The sequence below is a fragment of the Neolamprologus brichardi genome, chromosome 5 (assembly GCF_056152115.1).
Source record: "Neolamprologus brichardi isolate AB-2024 chromosome 5, ASM5615211v1, whole genome shotgun sequence".
Taxonomy (NCBI): domain Eukaryota; kingdom Metazoa; phylum Chordata; class Actinopteri; order Cichliformes; family Cichlidae; genus Neolamprologus; species Neolamprologus brichardi.
Window position 1 is genome coordinate 5,302,431 of NC_142108.1, and position 20,821 is coordinate 5,323,251.

The following is a 20,821-nucleotide window of genomic DNA, read 5'->3' on the forward strand; positions in this document are numbered from 1 at the left end:
AATCTATTTTTTAGGGGAAATTCTCTCCACTCCAAAGATTTCAATCAACCTGAATGGGTAATGTGGAATTAGTCTTTCCAGTCTTGTCGACGACTAATTATGTTCACACATCACTTAAGTACAATAGCTCCCGTGAAATCCTCATTTCGGCGACATTTTCATGCAGGAGATCATAGTCGGGATGGGAAGTCGTTTCCTTGCGCCACAGCAGGCCAAGGTAAAACAACAGCATCAAACGGACGAGGGCTTTTTTACTTCTCCATTCCATTTGATGCCCCCACAAAACAACACGACCCCAGGGAATACAAATGAAAATTTGATAATTCTCTCTGCTTTTCTTTCTTTCTCCCCCTTTTTTTCTGCGTCTTCGTATCTTTCAGTGAAACGTCTTTGTCGGGCTCACTGACATTCACCTCCTCGTCCCTCATTGCTGCTCCTCTTAATTGCCTTAGTGTGAAAAAAGGCGCTATCGTGCAGCCTCATTCACCTTACTCCTCTTTGCCGTGCTTTGACCTCTGACTTGTGATAGGAGGGGGATCTTCATTAACTCTGAATCAGTGACTCTAAAATGTTTTCAGATCTGGGGTGTGTTCCCTCATTAGATTATCGCATTTTGCACTCTTGTTAGTTTCTCACAGACAGACGTTGTCCCACCGTAGGTGTCCCTTTATGACAAATGTTTCCTGTACTGTGCGCTGGCGCTTTTTCAGAAGTGGTGCAGTAAACAAGAGGAATATTTTAATAATTTTATTGTTTTTTCAAATTGAGGAAAACACTTTTTTTTTTAAATAATTTTATCATGTTAAGTATTTAAATTCCTTTTTAAATGTTTTTTTATGGTATGACATTTTTATACTCAATGTGCAGTGCATGTTTCCTTTTGTGCATGTGGAAAATGTGGTTTTGCTCTTCATATACAATGTATTTTAGGCTGCACGTGTGCCTGTATGTACTTGTGGCAGTTAACATGCCACAGTTCTGTGCATGGGTGTGTGTTTGTCTGCATCTGTGTGTTTGGCCAGCAGGCCTGTGCTGGTACAGTATATTGCCTCCAGTCACTCTGCAGCTGTGTGAGAATGTTCCAGGTTTGAATGTTTATGTATGGGAGGCACCTGGAGAGCACCACACCTTCATGAAATTCATAAACGTCAGCTATTTCTGGCATCCTCAGAATGTCCTCTTTTTCACACTCTCATATTGGTGGAGTAGATTAGAGCTGGGCTCAGTGGATCCCTCCAGTTATTAGCCCAGTACGGGTCTCCTTTTAGACTATCTTTAGATGGTGATATATTTTTGTGGATCATTTGGAGTCATGATGTTATCCAAGAGATAAGGGAGTGCACCATATGGGAGTGCTCTAAATGGCGACTGGCGTCCTGTGTTTGCGTTAAATGGGCACGATACAGCGGCCAAGGCAATATTTTTCAGTTAAAGTGCTCCTCCCGCCCTTCCACTCAATAGGACCCAGTCTTAGGCAGATTTTCACTCCTTCAGCACAGGATTAAATGGTAGTAGTTACATTGATCAATAGGTTAAGAAGCATACAATCCCTCTTGCTGCTAATGACCTCAGTAGTAATGGGTAATAAAATGGGGGTCTGTAATAGCCTCTTGCTGGGGCTGTTCACGGAGGAGGCTGCTCTAACTGTAGTTACTGAGAGCCAGATGCTCTTGACAAGGCGAAGTGTGAAACCGTGATGAGATACACACCTCAGGTGTAAAGAATTAAGACAGTTACACTGAAGGAAATCTCTGTGTAATTTGTAATGAAATCGGCAGTTATTGAGATCTGGTTAAGTGTATAAAACCTCTGTGTTAACTCGAAGTTTGCTCTCCCCTTTTCCACATCACACTGTGTAATATGGCATGACAAAATGATTATACATTTGAAAAGAAGACAAAATTTGCAGCCTTTACACGCTGGTAAAAAATAGAGCGTGACTAATATGGAGTAGATTTTTAACGCATGTAGTAAAAGTGAAGTTTGTGGAGAAAAAAAAAGGGGGGGGGGGGGCATTTTTATTTATCCTCTTTTGGAGGGGGTGAATGCCACATTTCGACGTGCACTGCATATCACATCATGTACGGGTTTGCATGTCAGCAAGACCAGGCTGCTTGGTTGACCTTCAGAATAGTTCATCAAAATTAGTGATGCCCAGAAAAAAGGACTTCGCTGGATAATGACTGTGAAATTAGGAAATGGGAGGCCGAGGCTATGCAAATGACAGGACAAGTCATGTGCAAAAGTCAAGATGAACTGCATATTAAGACATAATACAGGGGGGAATTAATATTGCATTTTCCTCCTCGCACCCCTTGCGCCTCCTGCTGAAAATAAGAAATGTGAAGTGTGTGTTGGTCCTGGGTGGGGCTGACCCTCCTTCTTTCTCTTGGGTTTGGAAGAACATATCCCAGTGTAGTCTGGCACGGCTCAATAAAGTTAGCAGAGAGCATCAAAGCTGCTCCGTTCTGTTTGACATCACTGCCCTTTCCTCTGCATTTTCACTACAAGCTGTTCATTATGGCAGTGCTTTGTTTTTGTTTTATGCTACAATGGGGAGAGTGAATAAGGTGATATGGATGCAGGGCGTGTGTCAAGAAAAGCCCCTTCGTTACCGGACGAGATTTTAAACAGCTAAATTGCATTCAGAAAAGCATGAAAAATTCAGAGGGGTGTCATTAGCTTTAAGGTGACCACACAATTTGGGTAACCTTGGTGACGACAGTCTGTCACCGGTTATGTCTGCTCTATCAGCTGCTGACATCAGCCTGAAAGAGTACATTTTAATACTCGCTTATGCACACACAGATACTAATGTATTCGTGCACAAAAAGAACCACAGCCGCAACATGTTAACAACTGCAAAGACGGCGCAGTATACAAGCATATCTCCATCGCTGTTTGTCATCCAAATGTCAGGGAAAGGAGCTTTTAATGGTATTGCACATCATAGCAGTGAGTGGCAGCATCCAGACACACTCCAAGTCCCCTATGTCGCTGGAGCAATTAAGGCACCCTGACAACTGTGGGGGCTCTTTCGGTGTCACAACAAATCACTTGTTTTGAGGAGTCATGCACTCACACCTTTCTGCAGGGAGTTAGTTAGGGGCCCGTGTGTTCTTCACCATGGCTCCTCCTCCAGGCGCTCTATATCTTCACAATAATAGATCGCTGTTGACAGCATCTCTAATGAAATGTTCTCACATGACATGTCGTGCATGCGCGACAAGCGAACCACAGCATTTTTGGAGGCAATCTTTCACGTCTTCAGGTATGACACATTTGCCGCGTCGTGCAAACGGCGATGCTTATTGGAGCTTCGCCGTTTGTAAATGCAGATCATATCGGGTTTCGTGGAGGGGTGTGTGCGAGAGAGGGGAAGGTGGAAGGATGGAAGTCGGGGTGGACGTGTTGACCCACGCCTGGCTCTCTTGTGTCCTTTAGCCTGTCTCAGTCTGGTGTGGTGTCATAATGGTTAGAGGGGCGAAATGTGTGTGTTAGATGTTTGCTGGAGGTCATGTGCAGATTGCAACACTTCAAGATGACACTTGAGATGAATTCCTAGAATGCATCAAAGCCTGTTGTAGTCTATTATGTTTGTCTAATGTATGTCTTTATTTTTTGTTGAGCTACATTTTTTTTATCCTACCTTGCTTGTAGGCTGTAGCACACATGTGACAGTAAACAAGAAGGAGCCAGTGTTGAGGATGGATTGCTTTTTGCTTCCTGCACTAATTAACAGCTATCTGCTTGTTGTGTGTGCAGGTTCCAGTGTCAGTGGCTATGATGACACCTCAAGTGATAACTCCACAGCAAATGCAGCAGATTCTTCAGCAACAAGTCCTGAGCCCTCAGCAGCTCCAGGTTCTTCTCCAGCAGCAACAGGCCCTCATGTTACAGCAGGTAACGTACATTCATGCTACCAGTAATCTTCTTCAGACGGGGCCATCAAGTTTCAGATGGTGAATGTCTCAGCTTGAAATGAAAATCTTCTTATGCATAGACCATGTTTCACAAAGATAAATTCACTTTGAACTGCTATTCTCCTTTCTTTTCTAAGCCTCAAAGACAGCATCCCTCAAAGTGTTGAAAATTCTCACAAAATCCACTGCCAGGTTTGCATGACTGATAGACTTTGCCTCACATGTCACCCTCCCGTCTCTTCTGCAGCAGCAACTCCAAGAATTCTACAAGAAGCAGCAGGAACAACTCCACCTCCAGCTCCTCCAGCAGCAGCAGCAGCAGCAGCAACATGCAGGCAGCAAGCAGAGTAAAGAGGTAAGCTGACATCACATCCAGCCGCCTGCCATTACCAAACATTGGCCAGACAGAGTACGGAAGGCATGCGTGCTCCCTGCCTCAACTCCATCTGCTTTCAGCCTGTGGTTAAAGCAGAGACGGGGGGAGAATCAAGTGCACTCATGCTTCTGATTAGCATGTCAGACTGGCTGGATAAATGGTAACAACTGACTTATACTGTGCTAAGAATCCAGTGTCTCTTTTTTGGACCTGTCTCCACATTAAATGTATAATATGTTACAGAAAAGACTCAGGCCATTGTTGTAGGGTTTTTTCTAGTAAACAAGTGTCCTAAGCAACAAAGAGATGACCGTTCCTCTGAGCCTTGTGTAGGACATAATGAAAGGCAGAAGGGAGAAAGGCAGAAACACAGAGCATATAAATCTGAGAGGCTTTTCTCGGTAATTAACATGGAAATGGCAGAGGAAAGGAAGGCATGTAATTGTGAGATATCAGTGCAGAGAGCGCTTCCAGCTTTGTTGCCCATGTTGAGGTTTTTTTTTTTCACCATTTTTCTTTCTTGCTTTCTCTCCTTCGCAGTAGTGCAGCAAGGCTTGCTCATAGGCAGCGGCTTAATGCGTGTTAATGACAGGCGGATACAGGCATCACTGTGGATGAAGCAAATTATTATTGTGCGGTCAGAAGAAGTTCAAAGACGATCTGGGAATTTTCACTCTTGTCCCCGTTGAGTTCCAATGTTTGGAGAGTAAAGGAAACACAGAAAATTAAGCCCGGCGTTAAAAGCGGACCCACGCTCATCCACGCATGCTCACTCCCGCACACGTCCGCGTGCTGTCGAAGCACCCAACTTCAAAGTCGTAGCTCCCTAATTAATGAACTGGGGGCTTCAGTTTGGACAAGTTGTGGCGTGATGCTCCCATAAATCAACATGACAGCAGAGCTCCTCGGCCTCAGATAGGGCCTGTCACCAAGTCGCATCTGATGTAAACACTAGAGGAGCAAGGGAGAAAGAGAGGGGGAGGCGAGGGGGGCAGACAAGGAGGTGCAATTGATCAGTTGAATGGAGCATGAGAATAAAAGAAAAAACTACTTTTGAAGCATATTATGTATGATCACAGGAAATGGATGCAGCCTCGAGAGGCTCTCCCCTTCTGCCGATGTTTTCTTTCTCTTCCCCATCGCGCTCTCTCTCTCTCTCGCTTTCAGTCGCATTTCTAGCAGCCATCAAAAGACAGAATAAGAATTATGCAGTGAATCCCCTGTGGCTGCCAGACAATAACCCCCTGTTGTTGCTTTGTGCCTCTTTTATTTTAAAGACATCAAAATTTAGTTTTTCAAAGATCTTTAACTTTATATTTGAAGCTTGACAATAAAGGGCTGCCACTGCCACTCTTTATCATTTGTCAGGGACTGTATTTTTCTCTCCCTCGTGCCACTTCTTGTTAACCTCTTATTTGGTCTATTGGGTCTGGGGTTTTTTAATGTGTCTGCATGCTGAGAGTGCACAGGAGCCGCTGTCAGCTGATGGGACTAGAGGAAAAATATGAAGGGGAGAGAGTTAAATTCATTTGCAGCACTCCATTTTCTTTCTTCCTTTTTTTCCTCAAAAGCCACCCCTCTATTTATTTAGCCTATTTACTTAGCGTTTTGATGAAAGACATTGTTCCTTCTAAACCCCCCTCCCCCTCCCATAGCACTATTATCTTTATCTGTCAGGGAGGAGCTGCTGAACAGAGAAAAACTCAAGACAAGAGAAACTTCTCTCACACAGATGAAAGGAGAAAAAGAGCCAACCATCGTTCATAAACAGAACACATCAGAGAGGATCACAGGCCACCTGCATCCTGAATGTGATCTTTATCACGTCGCTCTTTTTTTCTCTGTCTCACTTTCTTCCCTCACATTTTGGGTTAGATCACACATGAGCCTGAGACTGAATGTAGTTACTCTTCAATTATGACCCTCCGTTACCACTGACAAAGTGCCTTCTTCCTCTGATTGATCCAATGAGACGACACCGCTCGCTGTAATGGGCCAGCGCTGCCCAGAGCGTTATTTTTAGTCAGCCAGTGCAGAAGCAGCAGGCTGGGTGCAGGGCAGGAGGGAGGTAGAGGAAGAGAAAGGAAGGCCACTCGACCCTTTTGACAAGCCCGGCAGGGGTGGGCGGAGGGGACCCGTTTTATCTGGCTGTTTCAGTGGTTTCAGAGCCGCCAGCCAGTGACCTGACTGCCGCATTGCACTGAGACCCTTTTTGTATGCACTCAATTGTGAGAAGTAAACAAAGTGGTGTATCCTGTGTTTGGTAAAAGGGTGCGGTGCACGGCTTGGCAGCCACGACGCTGCTTTTAGTGCCCCTACCTCTCCTTCCACCCGCTTGACAAACTGGTCTTGTGTACTCATAAACAGACCTAGTGTCCTGTTGGGTCTCAGACGTGTTTGTTATGTCCTTAACTGTTAGAAAATACAGAAGGTGTACAGCTAGGTCCTGTTAAATCAGCAACAACACTTCGTTGAGCTGACTGTGGATTATTAAGAACGTCGGTTGATGAACGGGTTAAAAGTCATCTCTGTGTCCCTGTTATCTAAATTCCATCTCTCATTTGTTTTGACTCATGGCGGATTGGGGATATTAGCAAATTTCCTTCTATTTATTATTCTGACGTTGTCTTTTTCCTTTCCATTTTCTCCTGTGCCCTTATTTCACTTTTTCATCCCATCAAAGTTCACGTTTCACTTTTCAGAGCCAGATTTTTTTTTATCTCCCTGACTTTAAAATCAAGTGAAGACGCGCGACTGTTTCGTTAACCGTTTCTTCACGAAGCATTCTTAACACAGTAAGACGAACAAAACAGCTATCACATAGACCGTCCACAGCATGCGATTGAACGCAGCTTGCCGGGCTGGTTGGGGGAAGGCTGAATCCCTGAGCTCAGCGCCATGCCTGGGAGAGTTGTGAGAGTTGCTAGGGTGGTTATTAAGCACTTTGATTTAGTCACACGTTGTTTGCTGAATTATGAATGGCTGTAATTAAATTCCTGTGGCTCTTATTATGAATGATTAACTATGTTGTTTCATTGTTTGTCATTTGCCTTGCGACTCCTCGTTAATTAAGAGAGAGAGAGATGTATAGCGTACCTGTCTTAAGTGGGCTCTGACAAAACCAAACTAAAGGCAAAAAATAAAAAAAGGAAAATTAGGCTTCGTGGTAGCACGCGTTAAATCCATTAACCTTGTTTTTTTTTTATGAATGAACATGTTGTTCTAAAGTGCTTCATTTTACAACCCTAACTGTGAACTCTCACCTTGATGTTAAAATGGTTTTCTTAAATGGTGCATGCAAAGGAACCTGAAATTCAAATGTCTGTGTTTGCACTGGCTGTTGTGCTTTTACGTACGGTTTGTATGTGTTTGCTGATGGTGTGCCTCTTTGTGTCTCTGTGTGCCTCCAGCAGCAGGTGTCAGCACAGCAGTTGGCTTTCCAGCAGCAGCTCCTGCAGGTCCAGCAGGTCCAGCAGCAGCACCTGCTCAACCTTCAGAGGCAAGGACTGCTCAGCATCCAGCCTGGACAGACTGGCCTGCCACTGCACTCCCTCACTCAGGGTTAGTACCTCATATGTGACTGCAGCACAGCAATCTTCCTGTCCACCAGCTTTAACATTTTATCCACAATGAAGCAGTGATGATGACCTATCATGTGGCTGTGTGTAAAACACAGCAACTGAAGAACACTTGAATCACTATAAAAACACATATTTTAAAGCTTTTAATTTGGGGGCTAGGTTTAGGTGGAATAAAATGTTGATCTTTCCATATTGAAATAGTCCTATTAATATAAATGCTTCACTCTAAAAATAGATATTTTCTTCCTGTGGATCAGCTATGTCACTCCAACAACAAAGATATATGTCTGGAGTTTAAGTTTGATCTTGCACGTCTTTCTTCAGGTTCTCTAAACAGGACTATCCTGTCTGCACCTTTTGTATTGCTCAACCAGTTTCTCTATAACCTTGTTTATGTTATTGTTACAGGAAATGTTCTATTGTCTTAGATAGTGAGAGTTGGCAATGAAACCGATGCCTATTATTTTGTATTTGATATTCTTACCTACTTGCTTGGTCTTGTCATGCCTGAGCTGCTTAGTTATGTGTTGTACTTGAAAATTTACACAAATAAACTCTTTAAAAAACACTTAACAACACCAGCTGAACACAAACACACAGAATGGTCGTAGAGCTCGACCAAGAATGTAACACTAGAAGCATCTAACCACATACGGACTCGACGTCCGCTGTATATCTTCAGCGATCGCTTCTCCCCTTTACTAAATGGGATCTAACTCCTTTACGCCAAAACATGTTTGCTGCACGATTTCAGTTTCACTGAACTAACTCAAGTAACACATCCCACTGCTCACAAGCAGAGATCCACACTTTGTCCTTCAGCTCATTGTCCTGTTCCTGTGATTGGCATTCTGGTGTCAGTCTCCTTTAGCCTGGAGGAAGACTGGATCTATTGTTCAGAAACCGCCAGTGAACTTGTCACTGTAAAAGCGCCTGTAACCCGATAGGAAGTCAATACTTGCTGTTTGGCCAGGAAGTTTATTTCTTCATTTATTCCTTAATGTTATGTTAAGGAGCGGTCCCCCTGTGACAAAGACGCCATCATAAGGGTTTTAGAACATGACATTGACTATTCATTCACAGCTAAGACAAACAGTTTTGAAATAATAAGATAAAAATGGGAGGGGATGGGAGAGTGCTTAGGTAATAGGCAAACACAAACATGGTTTGTACAGTGCTGTTATTGTTTGGACTGGGTATGGAATAACTCATGCGCTCATAGACGAGCGCCGTGGGCACAGGCGTGGAGCACTGCTGTGTTGTGCTTTGCTGAATTGCTCTGTGTCAGATGTCTGGCAAACACTCACACACCCCTTGAGTAAAGCATTGTGTGAGTGATATGGCTAGGCACTGAACTTTTGATAGATTTCACAACAGGCTCAGAACATCCTGTTTATTTTGTGTCATCATCACATACCTCTGAGGCATCTCATCTTATCAGAGAGCGGGGGAACTAAGTTTATGTCCTTTATATGCTACCTTTTCAGTTTTCGCTTATGCTTTGTTGGGGCTACGTGGTACTGAAATAGTGATTTCAGTCACTGCGTCACAGACGCCATATAAAATGACAGAATTTATGTTCTAAGAGAAAATCTGACTTTTAACTCCGTGCAAATATATTTTCATGCCGAACGGCAGATTAAAATAAATTACACTGGTAGTTAAAGGGAACATTTAACTAGGCTATTTCGATAAACATCGAAATAAGGAACTGAATCTTCCCACATACAATTAGCGGTCTGTTTCACTTTTGTTACAACCAGTCAAACCTGGTTAGTTTGCCCTCGTGGTTAACTCTGTGTCTGCGACAGCTGTTACAACACTTAGGCTCGTGCTCCAGGCCCCCAGTTTGTCTTCTTATTCTACACATTTTCTGCTTGACTGTTTGAAGTTATTGATGACCTTTCTGTTTTCCACATCACTAAACTCTTTCACGCATCAGCGGGCCAGGCCTATGGTACTCAGATCTAATCTGCAATATTCAGCTAGCACTGCATCGGAAGCAGTGAGTTGATCTTCTCTGTTTGGGTCCCAGTGATTATGGATTCAAACTTGGGGACAGTAAATTGCGGTGACTTTCTAACTGATGATTTTTATTTCTTTCATTTAAACATGAAGATATCGATATAATTATTTTAAAATCCCATTATTATAGCAGACGGTCCTCTGTCTCCATTTTTCATGTACAGAGAGAATGAAAAAGCTAAAGGTTAGCAAATAATAGGCCGCTGAAACAGAATAATTAAAGAAAGTGTTCTTTTGGGTACTGCAGCGCAGTTTAAACCTCAGTCATATATCACTCTTCTGTCTGGTACAGTACATTGTTGGCTGAGACAGATTACAGTCATTGTTCTGGACTGAAGGAATGCATCTGAATTAGCTTTTCAAAAAATTGATAGCACTAATTAAGTATAAACTTGTAGATAGCACTTTTGAGTGAAAAACAATTTCTCACATTATCTTGAGCGTAATTTGTTTCTCTTGTCGTAAATTCTTTTGACATTAATGTCCAAAGTCTTGGAAGCGGCCAGGCGCTATCTGTTATAAATTACAAAAATGTGTTTGGGGAGGATATAGCTCTCATAAATATAAATTTGATCCAACCAACACCCCCACCTGCCTCACAAAAAGCCTGTCCTCTTGACCTGATAAGTGAGTCAGTGGTTGCTCAGGCTCGCGTTGCTAAGGTGTTTGCATGTTTTTTGCACATGTGGCTGTGTGTGTGTGTGTGTCACAAAGGTGACCGGTGTTTGTGTACATCCCGAATAAAATGGACCTTCACCCTGTGAGGTTGCTCTGCGAGAGAGCGAGTTCCTCTAGCTGCACAACATCATTTAAGCTGTCTAAGAGAGGCCAGTGGGACAGTGACAAGACAAATTTGTCGGTAATGTGAAAGCAAAGAATGTGGCGAGCCATGAAGTGCTCACAGAACAGCAGCACATCAGGGACAGCGGCGGGTAATGCGGCCGACCTGTCAGTGATTGATACATCCAGCAGTGGGCTACTGGTAATAGTTCCAGCAGCATTAGGACAGGACATATTTCAGGCCAAAGGGGTGCATATCAGCAGGCCGGTGATTACGGCAACATAAACAGGGGTGCAGTAAAGGTCCCAGTCTGACGGAACAATAAACTAATAGCGATGTCACTGTCCCCCCATGGCACCGGCACTGTGTGAGAAGTAGCAGCACGGTTTAAAGAGCTCGGAGCACTAGGGGCCATTTTTTATTTGGGGGATGATGGCCTGCAACTGATGTCATTATGAACCTTAAATCAACTTTCTGCTTGCTTGAACATGGTCACCTGGGTGCAGGAGGACAAGGACAGGAAAAGGTTGAAGAGCTAGGCCTGTCTTGGTGCCAGAGCTACCTGCGGAGGTAAAATTGAGTTGGGAGGCCGGTGATCAATCAAGTGTCCCAACAACATACATTTTTTAAAGTGCTTGTCCGTATTTCCCGCTCGTAATGAGTGGAAGACTTGTGTTGAAAAATGGAAACAGGAAAGATAAACCAATCCGGCGTTTAAAAGATGGACAAACTGGGTACCAAAGAAAGAAGGACTTACAGATCAATGTCATTATGTGTCCCACAGTAATCAGATGGAGAGAAACTCGATGCATTTTTGTCCCAACACAAAATATAATACCCACGGAGACATTTGTGTAATGATATTTTATTGGCATTTATGTGGAATCATGAGCCATAGCTGTTGCAGAGTTTGAAGAGGTTGGGGTAGGAGAGGAAAGAGGCGAACGGAGAGCAATAAAACTGCAGACTAGATCCAGAAAGAGACAGGTTGGTCCCACTCCGTTACCTCTCTCATCAGACCGGTCTATGTGCTGTGGTTTCATCTGAGTAAACAGTGGTGTTGGGGTCACCAGGACTGCTGGGTAATTGAGCCAGTGTGGGCTGCCCTGTCAAGCACATCGGCTAAAAATACATCGCCCACTGTCACCGGGCACCAAGTGGGGGGAAAATGATTGTTCCCTCTGTCAGAGCGCAGGACACTCACATCACCAGTGACCTTCCTCTTCTAAACCAGCTATCACAGGAAAAAAAAGAAGGAAAAACAAACTTTTGCTCCAAAGTCCAAAACAACAATGCAGCCTTTGATAATGAAACTGGAAATCAACAAGCGCCGGATTAGCATGCTATAACATGGAGCGCAAAATAAAGCATGTTTAGCCTGTCATGAATGCGCACTTCGATTAGGGCACATCAAGGCAATGAGGAGAATAAGGGAGAATACAAGCAGACAGAATAGAGCGAGTGTGCTGAAATATCCGAATGAGGGAAGACGCTCCTTGGAACGTGGAAAGGTTATTGATTTGTCCTGCAATCATTTCCTGCTCTTTGATATGCAAACGATCTAGTGTGAATTTACAGCAATCCTATCAGACTCATTTCACAGTTCTTAGCCCCTGCGTCTCTCTGGAGTCCTCCGCCTCATTAGGCCAATGTTCTCCATTACCAGCATAATTAAAATCTTTAGTAGCTTATCAAATTAAAAATATTTTTGCTGATCGTATTGAGATCTTCACCTCACAGTTATTTTCCACAACAGGAATAAATTAAGACTAAGCATTTTGCACACAATGTATTACAATCTGGTGCTTGAAAGGAGCACTTCTGGTATCTATAGAGCTGGTGATGAGAAACAGGGAGGAGTGGGGGGGGGGGGATCCGGAGAATATAAACCCGAGTAGATAAGCATGTGCAAATCATCTTTCATTTGCCAGTGCTCATTTTGAGAATGGATTTAATTAATTGTAATGTTAAACGAGTGGTCTTGCCCATTTGCTCTGTGGTTAAACTCACCACATATCCAAGGGGCTTCTTCCGCCATGCTTAAAACATGTGGCTTATTTAAGCACAGACTTGAATCCCCATTACAAATGCACATATATTTTGATATTAGATTTTTCAGCGCTATTAAAATCGGGCTTGCCCGCACGCACTGTGTTTTGACTGAAAACACTCGTAGCCACAGATTTTCGCCCATGAGGTTTAATCTTATTTTACATATCAGCTTTGTCCTCATTTGTGTCAAGTGAAAGCAGACTTCTCAGACACACCATAGATGGACACGTACGTATTGTGTGCCAACAAAGACTCTCTGCTGTGAGACACGGAAAGTAGGGTGCACAAGCACTGCATTATCCTTCTTCATCCCGAGTCTGGCCCTGAGTGTCGGGATCGCTGTCACTCATTTGCTGAAAAAACACACACGCTCTGCAGATGTGTTTTCAGCACGCAGAAAAAATGTCTTCTGTCTTCAAGGGATTTTTTCCCCTTTTTTTCAAAGGGCTGTGTGAGCTGCAGTGTGCTTGACTTGTTAAATGAGGTTTAAGTCTTCTGTGTCAATTGGAGGCGGTGCAGAGCTTTAAGTATTTTGCACATTAATGTGCTTTTGAGAATATTACCCCAGGGTCCTGTTTCTCAAGGAAACAGGGGTGGGATGTTTTCTAGCGTCGCTATTGTAAACTTTTTGTTGTGTGTGTTCTGCACATCTCTGTTGTTGGGAGAAAATGATGGTGATTATTCAGATTTCATGCCTTGTCTGGATGTTAATTATTTACTCTGGGCATGAAATTTGCGTGAATGCCAGGGATTTGTGTATACAAACACGCTTCAGATCACAGAAAATGGGAGGGAGAGAAGAGAGGAGCGAGGGAGCTCTCAGTGCATTACCCTGTAGTGGAATATTTTCTAATTAATACTCGGCTTTGTTTACAGACGCTTTGATTTAATTAAGTGATGAAGAAGAGAGTTGGATTAGCTGTTAATTGATTTAATTATCCAATTTGTTTGTCTCAGGCATGATTCCGACAGAGCTGCAACAACTGTGGAAAGAGGTGACAAACGCTCACGTAAAGGAGGAGCACAACAATAGCAGCAGTAACAACGGCCACCGGGGCCTCGACCTGTCCTCCCCGGCACCGCCAAAGAACCCACTCCTCAACCAGCATGCCTCCACCAACGGCCAGTACATGAGTCACAAGAGAGAAGGGTAAGTCTCATCTGCAGGGTGTTGTTGTTGTTGTTGTTTTCTTTTATTTGCATGTGACTTGCAATGTTTGTGTGATCTCATGATACTGCTACAGGGAAGAGGTTTTTATAAAACCGTGACCTCAGGAAACATTGTTTCTAACGTCAGACTGTCATCTGGCTTTAAAGAAAAACTCGTTTTGCTTTATATGCCACTTTAAATTACCCTTTTTTTCCACATGGATTGAGTTGATGGAGAAATCCCTCTAGACTTGAACAGATTACTGTTTTAATTTATAGTTTGTAAGTATTCCTGAAGACCAGCACAGTTACCTTTCTGTGCCACTGAGTACACCTGGGGATTACATAGAAACATCAGGGAGAAATGTGCGTATAGTTGAAATTAGATCTCGGTAAAATTATCAGGGGGGATCACCGTGTTTTTTTTATTGTTTTAAGTTGTATAGGGAGAATAGCTGAATTATGATTTTCCGCTGCACTTCCTTGAGAACCTTTTGATCACCAGGAAGTAAAAACATTCCTTTGTGAATGGGGTTTGTTTTGTTTATTTATTGTGTTACAGAATAAATAAACAAAACAAAAACAACAAGCTATTATATGTTAGGAGAAGCAAACACTGGGTGATATTTTCCGAACCACCATAAATCATCCCTGAAAGGCATGTGCTCTCTGAGCTGTGTGTATGTGTCTTTAAGGAAGGAATTAATTTGGCATCTTACACATTTGCTTGTTTTCTTGCACCAAAGCCTGATCTTTGAACTGCTAGTGAGGAGCCTCCAGGCACCATGAGCTCACTGCCTAACATCTGACTTGTGTTTCAGTGATCAAAACCTACGCGTCATTATGAAAGCAATGCCGATGAAAACATGTTTAGCACAGTAAACTAAGCAGGTCTTGGGAGGTGAAGAGGGGCTGCTTATGGGGAGGGATGTGGAGGATGGGTTACAGAGAGGATCTGAGTGACACCAAGGGAGTATATCATGATGTGCTGATAGAGAACAGTTATGTCTTTTCAAGTAGAGCTTTTGGTTCTATATAGATTAATGGCATACTACCTGCACAGACTCATCCTCTTTAGTGTCTTTCAAAGTTATCTCCTACCGCGGTGCAGGGAAAAAAAAGCGGGCATAAATTGTTCCTGCAGTTGACAGTATTCACAGGCTTCCAGTGCTCCATCCAGCGTCTGGCTGAGTGTCTGGTTTCTGTGTAGTTAAAGACAAATCACAGGGGAGGCTATCGACTCGTTGCTCACTCCACCGCGTATTGTCGCAAGCGGAGCAAACAAGGTGAGTGTCGATGGCAGAAAAAGGCAAGAACCAGCTTCAGCTGAGGGCTCCATGAAACATCGGGGAAGACATAACGCAAGAGCTGGCAGCTCCTCTGCCTCACGCTGACTGTCAGAGATTAAAGAAGTTGTCAGCAGCAGTTTAACACAAGCTTAAGTGAAGAAGGCAGCCTCGGTCTGAATATTCTCACCGTATCTTAGATCTGTCAGAAAACCAGGCAGGTGATTTTCATCCACCCCATCTGTTGGAGAAAGTGGATTACCTACCCAGAGTTTTAACTGCACAATTACTAAAAAAGATGACTGATAGCAAGCGAACACAAAACATTCCTTATTAAATGCTGAATGATGCTAATTTAGATTCACACAACCAATAATCCTTTCTTGTGTTAATTTTAAATCGCACAACTATCAAGAGCGTTATGCCTCTCTTTTGATGATGCAGCTTCAATTCTAATCAGACTCCATGGGAAGAAAAATGAAATATTATTAAGTATGATTATTCTAAGCAAGGCTCTGAGAAAACGTCTGTGTTATAATCCAGGGATTTGAATAATCAGGTTGAAGATAATGGGCTGGGCCGGCCCGGGCGTAAATAGAGAGCATCCACTCATCCTCCCAGTGCTGAACTTAATGAACTTTTAATTGATGCGGTTTTGCAAGTCCTTTTGTCATGCAACAGAAACAAGCCTCTCTGCTGATGGGCCTGTTTTCCCGACTGGCTTCAGATTGGTTTACAGCAGGCCCTAAGTACCATGTAGTTAGTTTCATGTGTCATATAAAATCTGCCTAGGCACAACGACGCCTGCAACTAAAACCTTAAGTGCATCCACAGGAATCACTCACCGGCTTTGCACTTCCGTCTTAAGGAAGGAGGAGAAATTCAATCACTGCTGGCTTGACACACTGAAGATGAGGCACGTGTTCCTGCTTTTAGTTGTTTGAAAGAACACTCTGGCAAGGCAGGCTGGGATTTTTGTTTGTCTGAATAACATCCCTGATATGACCAGATCCTGAGTCACTCAATCTGTCAGCCCGTGTTGTTTCCCAGCCCACGAACTGTTATGCACAGATAGAGATATACCCCTGTGAGTCAGGTCATCTTTATTCAATGATTTGCTTATTCAAATCAAATGTGCATGATCTGTATCTGACACAAATTCCCAACACATTGCTGCATCAGCTTTATAAAGTGGGAGGGGGTTGGGAGCATCCTCACGAAGCACTTGGCCCACTTTACTTCCCAACAACCATCAGTAACCACAGCTCTGGGACTGTAACACAGCAATCTGTTAAGGAGATAAATAATCAGATTTGGCACAGCACTCCCATCTCTCTCTTGCCTTTCATTTGTCTTACACCAGAAGAAACTGATAATTAAATCATTTAGGTTAAAGCATGCAGTGGCACCGAGAAGACAGAAGGAAAGGATCCTGGAAAGTGAAAAGAGGGGAGGAGGGTAGCGGGTGTGAATCGGGGATGGACACAAGGCGATGTGCTAAAGTCGGCACTAGTGCCGAGGATGAATGTAGTGATTGGCTTCAGACGCTGCCATCTAGCATGGCGGATATCAATCTTCCCACGTTTGCTGAGATATTGAGTCCACCAGGACAGAATCTCAACCGTGGATCTCCACTTGTTTATGGCCCAAAGCATCTCATCAAAATAAGTGAGCTGGAAAACAACTGGCTAGCAGCTGTCAAAACCACCTTTGTGTGCACTTGTGCCTGTCTGTCTACACATAAACAGAGTGCAACACCTGGAAGGTTAACGCACTGTCTGGCCGGGTCTGTAGGCACTTTAATGTTCCTTCTCTAAAGAAGCTGATGACATGGTTTTCCTCATCGCTCTTAAGAGATCATTAGAGTGTTCTTCCCCCCCGGCTGGCTGACAATAATAACATCCTGACAAACCTGTCGTGGGTGCGAGTCAAATTTAACGCAACATGGGAAGCTGCATTTTTCCCCCCTCTTCTGAACATGTTCTCAAATGGGAGAAAACCCCATGAATACTGCACTCTTCTCCTATTACACTAATGTAGCTCATTTGGTGTAAATTCTGTCATTTACTAGTGTTTAGCCATCCACCGTTTAAAAGGGCTCTTCTGCCGCCAGCCCCTCATAGCGCTTTGTGCTCACTGATTCCCAGTGCACTCCACATTTCAATATCTTGTTAATACAGAATTAACCAACAAGCCTCCTGCAAAGAATTAAAAAAGGATCCCTTTAAATTAAAAGCCAGTGTTACCTTCACCAGTCCGCACATTTCCTTGTTAAAAACTCATTATAATAGGTCTTCCGTCATCTATTTATTAGCTGTATCAAAACAGAGGTCTTAATGTGAATGCATAATTCATAATTGAATAAAAAAATTCAGACTTTTGAAAAAGGGAGGAGGAAAAAAAGCTGCTAACCACATTCATGAATGCTTGACTGCTCCCTAATTGCAATGCAATTATCACATGTTATGAACAATGTGAACTCTTAAGCAAGTAATTATAACACAAGGAAACCTGCGACGACCTTTAAAATTTCCTACTCGAGGTACAGTTTTACTAACATTGATACAAATGAGATTTTAATCCGAACATCAGATTTTTTTTTAATCCTGCAAAATTGGCACGCCGCCGCGCTTTGATTTCTTTTCACTCGTTCGTTTTATGTACATTTTGAAATCAGAGCTGATCGATCGTTGCCAAGAAATGCAAAACATTATTAATGTCAGTGCATTTATTTTTCATTCCTGTCCTTAAAAGAACCCTGTAAAGTTGAAGAGTTAGACATTATTATCTCTGATGGAAATTGTGTACGTGAATGGAGTTATTCCCGTGTGACAGCACAACAGAGTCTAGTGCAGTGACTCTCCTGATCCATCTTGTTGTCTTAGAGAGCGAGGCTCACACTAGAGGAGGAGAAGCAGCAGCATTGTGCTCATGAGCCGCCAGAAGCACAGGTGGTAGCGATATAGGCCAGTCCCCCAGGCTCTTGTAGCTGAAAGTTGTGTGTCTTGTATAGTGCCTGTGTCCATATGGCTGCCTGTCTTGCTCTCTTAGCAGACACTGCCTCCATACAGACCGCTTTCTCTTAGCGCTGACTGTGGTTAGCTGTGCTTCCATGCCTCTCACCATATGGAAGATGTTTCAGAGTTTGTTTTTCAGCGATGTTCCTGCTATTTAGACTGATTGTACCATGCCATACGCTCCCCATAGATGCGTGCTTGTCAGCCCCTGGTGACACAGATTGGTCAGTAGATAAATTGATACCAGGCGGGGTTGTTTACAATACGTGCATGGTGTGAAAGTAGGGGTTTTAATATCATGGTACAGGCTCCTCCAGGTGGGCTCTGTGACATGATGCAGCAGGCGGCACAGGAAAAACAGCAACTCAGGGAGCCCCCTAGCAGTCTAGATCAAAGTGAACCACAGCATGGCTCTGTGAAACTGAATAAATACACACTGATTTGATTGTGATTTCACAACAAGAGTCCCTTCCTTTAAGAGCAGAGCAAGCCAGATCACACAGGTACAGTGATTCCACAAAGCCCAAGGGTCACAGATTAAGTAGAAGTCAACGTTTTCATGTGGAAACAAGATACAGTACAAACAAGAAAGCAGTAACCGGACTGGAGAAAACGGGTTCTTTGACCTGTCGTTAAGTTACGTGACTGCAGGACTGTCTTTACTAAAAACGTTCTCTCTGAATCTCTTTCCCAGATCCACGCTAGAAGAGCCTTCCCCCCACAGTCACCCTCTGTACGGCCATGGCGTTTGCAAGTGGCCCGGTTGCGAGGCAGTGTTTGATGATTTCCAGTCATTCCTCAAGTAAGTAAAAGTCATAGTCGGAGGTGCTTTTCTATCACATTTTGTTTGTCCTCTTGTTGGGTCGATTACACTTTTCTTTTCCTGACCCCCAGCGACTCAAAAGCACTGCAGGTGCAGCTGGTTGTTATTCTCGAGTCTGGGTTGGGCCTCTCTTGACAAGGGTACCGTGGGGTCTCCTTCTGGGAACGGCATGGGCCTCTAATTCCTGTGATAAGCGCAGTTCCCATGGTGACAGGGGCCATTTTTCCCAAACAAACAACGGGAGGATGTTTATCTGTGGCAGCTCACACTTTGGGCGCTCTGCATGTTTGCCCTTGTCACCGGACAGGAGAATTGGTGTATATGTCTTAGACCGCCTTGCTCAGCTTTTTCTGTCCTTCTCCTACGAGTCTGTTTGTTTTCTCTCCTGCCTCCTGTTTTACTTCTGTGACTTTTTGGTTTACATTGTTGTTTAGTTCAACAAAGCCCAAGTCTCACCTCCGTGTTAAATTTAACCATGTGTAGAGTAATTAAAGAGCCCCAGCTAAGTGTTTAGCATTTTTCTAATGTGCGCTCTATGACAGGTTTGACTCTGTCCAGCCTGACACGGGCCATTGTTTTGCTCCCCGATGCCCGATTTGAGTCAGACCCCTGGTTTACTAATCAACGCTGTGTGCAGTGCGCTCTAGGTAATCCAACACATAACAGCGCCATGGTTACAGAGGGGATGAAAACATCTGCGTTGTGGCAGCAGATCAATGGCTCACTGTCACCCCGGATTAGTCGCACTTTAAACAAGATATGACACAATTCCATTATCCTAAAACAAGCACTCAGCGAACACACACTTTCCCGAGAGATGCAGGAGAGAAAGGTGCTGCGTAGGACCGCCTCGCAGGCTGCTGAAAGTTTTGACTCTCTTTGTCAACATTTTGAATCCTCTTTTGATTGTTTACGTGAATCCGCTTTGAGCTAGCGTGCGTTTGAAAGGGTCATCGCGCCACATTGTATGTTACAGTTTCTGTGTGACTAAAAAGAGGCAGTTATGTAGTTTTAGTTTGATTTAGAAAAACATCCTGGCACAGGCAATTATTAAACCAAGTATTACACACACACTTTCACACACTTTCACACATGCACTTGCATATTTCAGCTTTGGGAGTGCCCGCTTAAATCCATCACTATTTATTGTATTCTGACATTGCCTCACCCTTTGTTTATAGAACAGAGGAGAATTAAATTCAGCGCGCCCGGTAGAGCTCTGCCTTAAAAAGTCTCTAAGTGCACTCAGCTATGTTTTTACAAGTGTTTTTATCATGGCAACATCTTGTTTACTTTAGTTGCCTGCTCAAACTGCTTGGAACACGTTAAGAAAACATTTGGGGAGAGTCTCCACAAAGCTGCCTTTGTTTAACAGCAGGCAAGAGTGTGAGCAGCTCACCAAGGTGTTAACTCTCAAACCCTTAAGCACTTCCACATGAAACCCAGCAACTGATACTGCAGGCCTCCGAGAGGAATCAAAAATAAAAACAAAGAATACTTCGGGCATTAGAGAGAAAAGAAAAAAAGGAGAAGAAGGAGTCGTCTCTGTAGGTTGAAAATATATGTGAGGAGAGATGTGTGTCTGTCTGCGAGTGTGCAGTCAGCAGAACACAGTGTACTGTGCACCAGAGAGAAAGAAAGGTGAGGAGGACTCTAACGTCCACCAGATTTCAGCTCCACATGCCAACAGTAACAACTAACACGGGACTGAAATGTTGTTTTAAACTCTGTGTATTTATTTTATCTTTTAAAGAAAACATTACATACCTACACGCACTATCTCGATAAATACAAAACACCCAAATCCC

At 43.5% G+C, this 20,821-nt stretch overlaps 1 protein-coding gene across 13 annotated transcripts in view; it reads left to right on the plus strand.

Moving 5' to 3' along the window:
- The window catches only part of foxp1b (forkhead box P1b), a 146,263-nt gene that overhangs the window by 108,038 nt on the left and 17,404 nt on the right, over positions 1–20,821 (plus strand). For 8 of the 13 annotated variants that reach the window (XM_087840528.1, XM_035904968.2, XM_035904977.2 and 5 more), the window contains 5 exons: positions 3,766–3,903; positions 4,171–4,278; positions 7,710–7,860; positions 13,696–13,888; positions 18,885–18,992. In XM_087840528.1, coding sequence (XP_087696654.1) covers positions 3,766–3,903; positions 4,171–4,278; positions 7,710–7,860; positions 13,696–13,888; positions 18,885–18,992 — 698 coding nt within the window. The remainder of the gene's footprint in view (positions 1–3,765; positions 3,904–4,170; positions 4,279–7,709; positions 7,861–13,695; positions 13,889–18,884; positions 18,993–20,821) is intronic. The other 5 variants (XM_006784743.3, XM_087840532.1, XM_035904976.2 and 2 more) reach the window with 3 other exon arrangements.